Below are 11545 nucleotides of genomic sequence, written 5' to 3'. Positions count from 1 at the left end.
ACACACTGTCCTAGATAAAGTAGATGCTCACTCACATTGTGACACTGTCCTAGATAAGGTAGATGCTCACTCACATTGAGCACTGCTTTGTGTGGTTAAGAAGTTGAAAAACACCTAGTAGCCAGATTGGTCCCACCTTGTCTCTCAGTTGCTTCAAACCAAGTACAGGAACAATATCTCTGCTAATATCTCTAGACTTCAGGTTGGTGTTAACTATCAACCTTCCCATGTTACACTTGTAGCATCCAACCACTGAGGAAACATTCAATAAGGTGTTAGATTAAAGATTGACTCTATCCAGTAGTTTATATGCAGTAGTTTATATAGCACTTCTCCTTTTGCTTAAATTGAAATACTAGATTCATAAATAAATACAGGACATTCTCTTAACATACAAAATTTTTTATTGTGTTGCTCATTGTCCATACATGACCCAAAAATACAATAATGAAAACACAATAAAGAATTATTAAGAAAGAGTTATAATGTGCTTTGAGAAACTGTAAGCAGACCTTCACTTCACTACGTTTACAGAAATGTTAGAGTGACATACTCTAAAGTGACATACAAACGACTGATTAGTGCTACATTTGACACACTGCTTAGCTATTCACAGATAAGGCTGGAATAAAGCTTCCTATACTACATTTACAGAAACGTTAGAGGAGCACCTCTTTTTCCATCACCCAGGTATTGCTTAAGGAAAGCCTGCACTTCTGGACTGAAGAGGTTTGTGTGGAAGTCTCTGGCTGTTTCCACAGACTGTGTTTTATCTGTACAAATATCCTTCAGTCCCCAGCTGATGATGCCAACCTATTAAAAACAAAACAGATAGTTACACTTGCACATCTCCTTGGACATAATCTTAGACTGCACTTTTCAGATCAAGCTGAAGCATTTTATAGCTTAACCTTTTATAACCCTTATTTGAGGTATCTGCTCATAGATATTTTTATACAAAACAATATCTTCCAATAAGAATCCAGAAGCAGGATGCGATTTAAACCCTCACCTGGATCATGCGAGACTTTTGCTCCACAAATGTTGCACCACCAGAATCACCTGTTTGGAGACAGAGCGAGAACCCATAAGATGAATGCTCATATATAAAACATAACAATATAGTCAAATATAGTACATATTATCTATCTTTAAAAACCTTTACCAAAAATGTGTATTAGTAAACAAATTATGGTAAATTACCTCTGCAGGCAATATCATCTATGTTATTTAGTTCAGCTCCACCACTGCACAGGAAGTTGTCTGTAATAACCTCCGCCACTTGTACATCTGTCAAATTCAACTCCTTTTTGGCATCTTCAACACATACAGCCCTCTAAGGAAAAATGGAAAACCATATGAGTTCAGCAAATGTCTTTATGTTTGTGTAGTGACATAAAAGGACTGATTAGTGCTACATTTGACACACTGCTTAGCAATTCACAGATAAGGCTGGAATAAAGCCTCCTGCTGATGTTTCTCTATGAACATTTCCACATACTGCCCCTTTAACAAAAGCTTTTTGAAATAAATTTGTTAATCACTGAGGCATACAGAAGCATGCTGTCACGTAGGGCTACGCCCCCCTCTCTTTGCTGTCACCGGTGTCTCTGTTGTTCCTGGCCCGTTAGCCCCGCCCTGCTTGTCTGTTGCCCTGGTTTCCCTCTGTCTGACACGCCCGTGTCGTTATCATCCTCAGCTGTGTCTTGTTAGTTCCATGTGTGGCGGGGAGGGGTGCGTCACGAGGTGGATTTCGTGAACAAGCATTAACTGTGTATTAAATTTATAGAATTTACAACCGGCTACGCCACCCAGGGAGTTCCACAGAGAATTATATCAGCACACAGGTTCATTGAGACCAAAAAGGCAGAGAGAGATAAATACACAATAATAAGTTTTAATGACAATTCCAAACCATGCAAACACACTTCTATGAGGAAAATGGATATGAATCTTAAACAACGCGCTTTATTACAATCTCAATTTAAAACAATCACTAATACTTATTCTTATACTTTACTAGTTCAACCAACCCCAACTATGTTTACCCCAGCACTAAAAAGGCATAAAGGCACATAGTGGAGAGGACCAGTTTACAAAATAAACCACTACACACAAGTGCAAAACTCCAATTAAACAAAGTAAAAAAAAAAAGAAAAACAGTGAACACAACAAACCAAAGAAAACCCAGTCTCTTCGCACTCAGTGTGTGCAGCTCATGAAACAAACTTTAAAAGGAAAACACGATGGTAAATCCAAATATAACAAAACAATAAAAAAAATATTAAGATTACAACCTAAAGCACAAATAATAATAGTAATAATAGTAAAACAAATAATCCTAATGATGATAATAATAACACGGCCTTAAAGATAAACAATCGGACCGTGGCTTGCCCCGCGATTACACACACTTCGCTGGAAGTAGTCAGCGTCACCCTTCCAGTCAGGCCGCTAAAGAAATATCAAACAAATATTTAAAAAGCTGGATTCAGTAAATCATGCCAACGACGACGCAATCGCTACAACTCTGAGCCAAAACGGCAGCTCCTACACCAAAGCAGGGTGCAGTTACGCACAAACAGCAGGTGCTCTGATCCAATCGCGCTGGCTGGATGCACAATCCAGCCGCAACACCGCGCAGAGATATTTTAGTTTAGGGAGCCAGTCACCGCTGGTTAATAGCACTGAGGGTTGCAAGCACTGGATACAGGCCAAGGGATACAGGCCAATTCACGAGACGCAGTAAGATCTTGCGCTGAAGCAATGACCCGGAAGGGGTGGGGGCTCAAAGGCAGATTTCTTAAGGCCTTCACCTAGGTCTCTTTTAAGCAAAAAAAAAAAAATTAAAAACCAACTTCCGACATAACAATTTACCCTTAGAGGCAACACGGGCTTTAACTTGTTGACTGCCACACATGTACTTATAGTCCCTGTGTTTCCCTAGCCCCTTGTCGGTTATTCGTTCTCTCGTGCTGTTGTGGTTCAGTGTTCTGGTGTAGTATTTTGCTTATCCGTGATTTGCTCTTTGTTCTGTGTACTCTGCTCTGTTTCGTGTCTGTCTGTTATCATGCCCCTGTACTTGTCTTGTTCAGAAGCATAGATCAGCTAGTAAACCCCACCTCCTGTGGCTTCCCTGAGACTGTTTCAGTTGAAAAATGTGAGGAGTTTGCTATATTTTTTAGGGACAAGATTACTAGTATAAGGCAGAACATAGCAACAAGCACTAATAGACCATCAACCCTTATATCAGTTACTCAGCCTAACTTTAATATGTCTTATTTCCAAGAAGTTGACATGGTAACACTACTTGATGTGATTTCATCACTAAAATCCTCTACTTGTGAACTGGACCCTTTACCAACAAGCTTTTTCAAGCAGGTTCTGAGCTCATTAGCAAATGAAGTTCTAACGATTGTTAATCAGTCTCTGCAATTGGGTGAATTCCCTAAAATTTTTAAAACTGCAATGGTTAAACCACTATTAAAGAACAGAAATCTTGATCCCACAATTCTTAATAATTATCGACCTATATCTAACCTTTCCTTTCTTAGCAAAATCATTGAAAAAGTAGTGTCAATCCAGTTGAATGACTATGTAAAAGTAAATCAAATAAATGACACTTTTCAATCTGGTTTCAGAGCTCTCCACAGCACTGAAACAGCCCTAGTTAAGGTAGTAAATGACTTGAGATTGAATAAGGATGCAGGCAAACTCTCAGTCCTTTTTCTGCTAGATTTAAGTGCCGCTTTTGACACCGTTGATCATGAAATACTTCTTGATCGACTACAGAGCTGGGTAGGCCTTAGTGGCTTAGTCTTAGACTGGTTTAGATCGTACCTAACTGGGCGTGATTACTATATAGCATTAGGTACCTCTTCCTCCACACGTCAAAAAATAACTTGTGGCGTCTCCCAAGGATCAATTCTTGGGCCGTTACTATTCAACCTATATATGCTTCCGTTACCACACATCATTAATAAACATGGTATTAGTTATCATCAATATGCAGATGACACTCAACTTTATATTTCGCTAGAACCTAAAGCCCTAAAATCAATTTGCTCACTGTTTGACTGCATAGATGATATACAGACATGGATGTCTGACAATTTTCTGCAATTAAATAAACAGAAGACAGAGGTTCTTGTTCTTGGCAGTGATTCACAAAGGAATGATGTCCAGACTTATTTAAATCAAATGAATCTGAATGCCAGACAATGTGTTAAGAACCTGGGCGTCACCTTTGATAATGAGCTCAGCTTCAAATCACACATCATGACTACATGCAAGACAGCTTACTTTCATCTTCGAAACATCGCTAAGGTCCGAGATATGCTCTCTCCTGCTGACAGTGAAAAACTTGTCCATGCATTTATCACATCAAGGCTAGATTATTGTAACGCTGTTCTATCTGCTCTTCCAAAGAGCTCTATTTCGCACCTACAGCGAGTTCAGAACGCGGCTGCAAGGGTTCTGACCCGCAGGAGAAAGAGAGATCATATTACACCTGCACTCCACTCACTGCACTGGTTACCTGTCAGCTTTAGAATAGATTTTAAGGTTCTAGTCATGGTTTTTAAATGTCTTCATGGTCTTGCCCCTCTTTACCTAAGTGAAATGATTGTTAGATATGTTCCAGTCAGGTCTCTCAGGTCTTCAAACAGTAATCTACTGGTGATTCCTAAAAGCCGATTAAAGATTGGCGAGGGTGCTTTTAGCCACTATGGCCCAAAGCTCTGGAATTCTCTTCCTGAAGAGCTCAGAGGCATTTCATCCCTGCATAGTTTTAAGAGCAGTCTCAAAACATTCCTGTTTAGATCCGCTTTTAGTTAAGAAACTCTTATCTTAATAGTTTTATCTTATTTACTTTACTTTTTATTATCTTAGTTCACTTTTTACTTTTTATGTTATTTTAATATTTTTATCTTTAATTTCTTTTAACATTTTCTTTTTGTCTTTGTCTTATCTCCTTTTAATGTTTCTTTTATTTATACTGTAAAGCACTTTGAGTTACATGTATGTATGAAAGGTGCTATACAAATAAAGATTATTATTATTATTATTATTATTATAACCTGGATGGCTCGCCTGTTATGACCCCTGCCTGTGACTACGACCTCGATTATGGGATGTCCTGTAATAAATCTTGCTCTTCTCAGTGTTTGTGTCCGCGTCAATGCTCCGCAGCGCGTGCTGCGTTACACATGCACAGGCTTATACTATAATGTTAAACATTTATGTTAGGTTAGGTTATGTTAGGTTTATGTTCCCTAACCCTTATCCTTATCTAGAGCTGGCATTTGTGGTTTTAATGTGGTTGTTTATAATAAAAAAACTCTGGGTTTCTGCAATAATGTGCATTCTTACATCCTTATTTAGCTCATTCATTTAAGCTCTTTGGGAGATGCAGCCGTACAACTGCCCATGCAGTTGCTGTAGTTCTTAATGATTTCTTTCTTAATGACTATGATGCTTCAACACTATATGTCGTTATAAGTTTGATGCCGATGTCTGAAATTGTTTTTTTCAGATAAGATGGGCACAAATATTTTTCCATGAGTCCACACGTGTTCACAAAATGTATTTAAATGCTCAAACAAACTGGCATCAGCCGGTTTACGCTATCGCTTACGCTAGCAATAGCTGTGTGCTGTGTTTATAGAAGCGTCGTGCGGCATGCAGAAAAACTCTGTTTAATTAAAAGTGTTCAATTAACTGCCACAACACAAGCAGTGCATATTGAACTGAATCTAGTGCATTCATTTTATGTATGTCGTTTTAAGTGTGTCATTTTAAGTATGCCATTTTAGATGTAGCCCCACTCCTCATTCTTGACCCCAGCACTTCTCAAAGCAAATTTATACACGTCTATAACAATAACTTGTGCTATAACATAACACAAGTATTAACACCCACATAAAATGACAATGGTTTAACTAAAATCTGCAGTCACTCTTCAATGTCCGATAATGACTATTCTAGAACCAATTATTCTTCTGTTGTACTGACTCCAAACATATCAGCAAAAGAGCCACCAGACAGACCAGCAAAATCATCAACAATTAATAAAATGTTACATTTTCATTTAATTTAGAAATTCAGAAAATCAAGTTGTAAAGGTGAATTGTGTGAATTTATGAGTCACGCAGTGGAATGATTTTGACATTGCTGCATGTTGTGCAGTTGCAAGAAACAATAGAAATAAAAACTTTAAAAGTAAATTAATAATTTTAAACATTAGAGTGTAAGATAGGTCTTTACCTTAGGTCCTTCTTTGATTTGAACATTCCTTTTTGGATGAATGTTATCATCGTCTTTCTTAGCTGACATGAACATAGCGTTGACAAGGTCATTATTCAACAGTTCTTCCTCTGTAAGATAAAAAGAGAAAAGTTATTCACAGTTGTAACTGTTTAACTGCTAGTTGTAACTGCTAGATGTCTGTAACTGTAAAATTACACCTACAGGTATTTTTTAACAATACACGTAATTGTTTCTATTTATGTCATTAATATCTACATAAACACTAAATATGGTTTTCAATAATTTGTTAAAATCTCAAATGTCTTTAACTCACTGTGGTATTTGCATGTCACATCACTGGATGACAACCTTAATGCCCCACTCGTTTCTTTGGTACAGGGGATACATATGGTTCTAATACACAAGTAGCCGAGAATAATGAGTTAGGATATACAGTTGTGATCAAATTTATTCAACCCCCAATGCTGCGAAGGGTTTTATGGAATTCAGTGCACATTTGTAATTGTGTTCATAATGAAATCTTACAAGGACTTGTTAAAGAACTAAATGCAACTAAGATAGCATCAATTTTTTTTGTCATAAAGTATTAAATGGCCTTTTTGTGATTTCTTCATTGACACAATTATTCAACCCCTTTACGACTACCACTCCTAAGAACAGAGGTTCAATTCCAGTGTTTTCCATCAGGTATTGAAAACATCTGTGGATGTCAATGAGCAGCAATCAAGCATGATAAGCACCAATTAGGCAGATTTAAAAGGACTGTGATACTCAGCTCCTTCTAGACATCTACTGGTGTGTTTCCAAGCATGGTGAAGGCAAGAGAATGGTCCCAGAAGACAAGAGAAGAGGTTATTGCTCTTCACAAGAATGGCAATGGATATAAAAAGATTGCGAAGTTGTTAAATATTCCAAGAGACACTATCGGAAGTATCATTCGCAAGTTCAAGTTAAAGGGCACAGTGGAAACGTTACCTGGTCGTGGCAGAAAGAAGATCCTGACCGCGACTGCTGTGCGCTACCTGAAGCGTAATGTGGAGAAAAATCCCCGCGTGACTGCTAAGGAACTGAAAAAAGACCTGTCAGATGTGGGCACTGAAGTTTCAGCTCAGACAATAAGGCGCGCACTGCATAACGAAGACCTCCATGCCAGAACGCCCAGACGCACCCCCTTGCTGACTCCAAAGAACAAGAAAAGTCGACTGCAGTATGCCAAAAGTCATGTGGACAAGCCACAAAGGTTTTGGAACAGGTTTTGGAAACTAAATTAGAACTGTTTGGGACAATGGACCAGCGCTATGTTTGGAGAAGGAAGAACCAGGCTTATGAACAAAAGAACACCTTGCCTACTGTGAAGCATGGCGGGGGGTCAATTATGCTTTGGGGCTGTTTTGCTTCTAATGGTACAGGAAAGCTTCAACGTGTGCAGGGTACCATGAATTCCCTTCAGTACCAGGAGATCTTGGAGGAAAATGTGATGGAGTCAGTCACAAACCTGCGGCTTGGGAGACGTTGGACCTTCCAACAGGACAATGATCCGAAGCACACATCCAAGTCCACTAGAGCATGGTTGAACATGAAAGGCTGGAACATTCTAGAGTGGCCATCGCAATCACCAGACTTAAATCCAATTGAGAACCTCTGGTGGGACCTAAAGAAGGCAGTTGCAGTGCGCAAGCCTAAGAATGTGACTGAACTGGAGGCTTTTGCCCATGAAGAATGGGCTAAGATACCCATAGGTCGCTGCAAGACACTTGTGTCAAGCTATGCTTCACGCTTGAAAGCTGTCATAACTGGAAAAGGATGTTGTACTAAGTACTAAAAAATAATGTCACTAGGGGGTTGAATAAAACTGATAATGATGTGAGCACAGTAAAGACATTTGTGGTTATTCCATCATAAATATTATGTTATGTTTGTCTAATTTATAAGTGCCTCTTTGATATAATTGTAAATAAGATGACTGAAATGATCAAAATCAATGTCAAACTGGCCAAAACACTTTATTTCAGTGGGGGTTGAATAAATTTGATCACAACTGTAACTTGGCCTCAGTATATTCTCATATACAATTGTCATTGCACATGTGCTCACCTGAGATTAATGTCAACTATTACACTCCTCTCTAGTTCAATGAGAGCCACATCATACTCGTAGAACTCTGATATTCCCATATTCATTTTACCTCTGATTTTGTATTTGGGGTGTGGTATGTATTCTTTCACCTTTGGTAATATGTCTGATTACACATAATAAAAAAAATTAAAGAGAAATTTTATTATATATTTTGATGATTTTATTTTTAATTTGTTCAAATTACAGCTTCATTTCAAGACTCTTTTCTTTCAAATGCATATGGTACCTCTAGCATTGGGTGCCTCAACTTTGATTTTTTCAGTATCATCATCAATCCTAAAGCAGTGGGCAGCTGTTAGAATAAATGTAGGAGTGACTAGTGATCCTATACAGTTTGATCCTTTGCCATCCTCATGCTGTGGAGAACAAGAAAAGCAATCATTGAACTTTCCTTCAGAGCTGATAAAATCAGACAATTATGTCAGCTTAAAAATATTTAGAAAATAATGTCAACTTTACATATAAACTTACTACATTAGTAAAATATGTAAAAAAAAAAAAAAGTTAAGAATTATTTAAATTATTACACATACAGTCACTTCAATCTTAATGAGCCAGGGGTATCCACGACGCATGGATGATGGAGTTCCATCATCATAGTCTCTGTAGAGTCCACACAGACTCACACTAGTGCTCTCATCTATATAAAACACAAATACATGTGATACACACACACACACACACACACACACACACACACACACACACACACACACACACACACACACACACACACACACACACACCACACACATACTGTAATGCAGAGTAGAATTCACTACAACTAAAGCAGAGTATAATGATACTAATGGTGAAACAAATGTATGAACTTCAGAACAGAGAAGTTCAGGAATACCAATCATTTGATCAAAGGTTTCTTGCACATTTTCCATTTTCCCAAGTAAAAAGAAATGCTTTTCATCTCGTCTTTTTGTTACCCAGCCATCAATGTCTTCTTTCAGCACATCATCGCCCACACCAAACACATACAGATCTGTAATGTGACAATGTTAAAGTCAGTGGACTATCAAATTGCACTTTTCCAAAGGTTTTTACAATACATAATTTTGAAAAATTAGACACTTATAAACACACTTATATGCATAATATATAATGCTTGGTTTCCTCACCAAGATATTCATCACGCTTCTCCATTTCATTATAGTACACTTCATGCTTGATTTCATCAATTTTGTCTTTGGGGTTCCCTCCTATATTAAAAATACCTACAGACAATAAAATAGGAACTATAAGTTTAGACCAGGGGTCGACAACCTTTGAGACATAACATTTCTAGTCAATGAGTGTGCCACTATCAACAAATAATATTGGGGGGGGGGGGGGGGAGAACACGGAGCGGTCGTTTTCTGCGTGGTCCTAGTGCTTGATTTGTCGCTATTTTAATATTTGTTTTTAACCGTAAAAAGTACAGGGGACCAAAACCAGCTTTTGAAAAAGTGGGGGCAGTAGCGAACCGTGACCATTAAACCTGGGCCCGCTTTTTTAAAGAAAAAACCAAGACGACAGTATAGCTTTAGAAATGCAATAAACAATAACATTTGTACTAGATAACTTGTTAAGCAAAATAAGTTTCCAAACAAAATATGGTTACACAGCTCCGTGATTCTCGGAAGCGGAATATGTAAATGAGGATGTCAAAGGACTGAATCGAAACTAGCTAGCGGTGGTGCTAACGACAGCTAGCATCGCCACAGCGGGAGGAAATTATCATACAGTTAAGCCCACCCACTAAGAGGGACGATATGATTGGCCAATTTTGCTGTCATTTGAAACTGGTATTGCGCTGAATTATAACTGCCAGGCCCTCTGTAAACGAACACTGGGCATCACAGTCCTGATAGGGGGAGACACAGCCTCACAGGCTTCCACTTAACCCCTCACCTTCCAACACAGATTGAATAGACACGGGTGAAATTATTTATTTGCTTATATTTTTGTAATTGTTTAGATGTCGATTGTAAAACTGTAAGTAGATAAAATAAAATTGGATAATTATATATATAATGTTTTAAGTATATTTTAGGCCCTCTGAGAGGGCGTAGAGGGCCCTGACGGTTCCCCACTGAGAGGGGGGGACATGTCTATAAATTTTTTTGCTGATGCTTGTCCAGCGTGCCGCGTGCCAGTGATTATGCCTTGGCGTGCCAACGGTTGCCGACCCCTGGTTTAGACTAAAAGACTATATTATGAGGAAAGCACTGTTAATTACCATCAGTAAATCAGACATTACCATCAGTGAACATGATTATAACATGATTTGTTTCATTAAAGGCCTTTTGATCTCTGGTCTTTTCAAAACTGATGCTGTCCAGAATTGCTCCATAGGCTTTTGCAATGGCGGTTCCAGCTTTAATTTCTTTTCCTGCCAATTACAAAAGCCCATTATGGTGAAACAGCACAGGATGTAGTTTGTTCAGAAATTTTAGAATGTATTATCACAAAAAGATGTACCTTAAAATCAAAGGCTTACCATCATAATTAAACCCTTCCAGGTCCCGAAGAACTTTATCCAGTTTCTCATCGTCATTCCTCTTGTAATCTGCAATACTAACTATTCTTGTCACTTCTGTGGCAAAAATAATGATTTCATAGTTTGGGGAAACCTGATAGTAGCGAATCTGTTGATAGAACAGGATTTAAAACAGTAAAGATTAATTACCCTTATGTGAACCCATTCTTTTTTGTGATCGACATTTTATTGATTTTCAACAAAAAGAGTGAGGGAAGGGTGGGGTTTCAGCCATATTAAGCATCACTGTGTACAGTAATAGTGATTGTAGTTAGTCACTGTGTACAGTAATAGTATTGTAGTTAGCTATCGTCTCATCCAGGAAATGAGAAGATGTGATGGATGAGAAGTTTTCCAAAGCTTCTAGGGTAGCAGGGCAGGCTTTATATAGTCTCACAGTGGTAAGTTCAAGATTAACGATTCTAAGAAGGCTTCGTATTCACAATGACTTGACTTCGTATCCAGTGAGAAAACCACTGTTTTGTAATTGATTTCTTTGTGGATATGAACCCAGCAATTAATATTTTATATTGAATTTGTTTTAGAGAGATATCAGAGGTAACATTAAGGAGACAGAGACCAGTATTAGCAATGTAAGAGATTTCAAGTACA

General features: G+C 38.1%; 1 protein-coding gene across 2 annotated transcripts in view; it reads right to left on the bottom strand.

Moving 5' to 3' along the window:
- Positions 1-419: 419 nt before the first annotated feature.
- LOC143481487 (complement factor B-like) overlaps positions 420-11545 on the bottom strand; it is a 52260-nt gene continuing 41134 nt past the window's right edge. Inside the window, exons 7-18 of one of the 2 annotated variants that reach the window (XM_076979527.1) lie at positions 10895-11042; positions 10655-10786; positions 9534-9629; positions 9260-9397; positions 8937-9043; positions 8630-8759; positions 8362-8506; positions 6581-6660; positions 6265-6374; positions 1204-1336; positions 1013-1062; positions 420-813 (exon numbers count right to left, since the gene is read on the bottom strand). In XM_076979527.1, coding sequence (XP_076835642.1) covers positions 649-813; positions 1013-1062; positions 1204-1336; positions 6265-6374; positions 6581-6660; positions 8362-8506; positions 8630-8759; positions 8937-9043; positions 9260-9397; positions 9534-9629; positions 10655-10786; positions 10895-11042 — 1434 coding nt within the window. In that variant the 3' untranslated portion in view covers positions 420-648. The remainder of the gene's footprint in view (positions 814-1012; positions 1063-1203; positions 1337-6264; positions 6375-6580; positions 6661-8361; positions 8507-8629; positions 8760-8936; positions 9044-9259; positions 9398-9533; positions 9630-10654; positions 10787-10894; positions 11043-11545) is intronic. The other variant, XM_076979526.1, reaches the window with a different exon arrangement.

This window comes from Brachyhypopomus gauderio, chromosome 18, assembly GCF_052324685.1.
Source record: "Brachyhypopomus gauderio isolate BG-103 chromosome 18, BGAUD_0.2, whole genome shotgun sequence".
NCBI classification, from domain to species: Eukaryota; Metazoa; Chordata; class Actinopteri; order Gymnotiformes; family Hypopomidae; genus Brachyhypopomus; species Brachyhypopomus gauderio.
The sequence above is the reverse complement of the archived record's forward strand: the minus strand, read 5'-3'. Positions and strand labels throughout refer to the sequence as shown.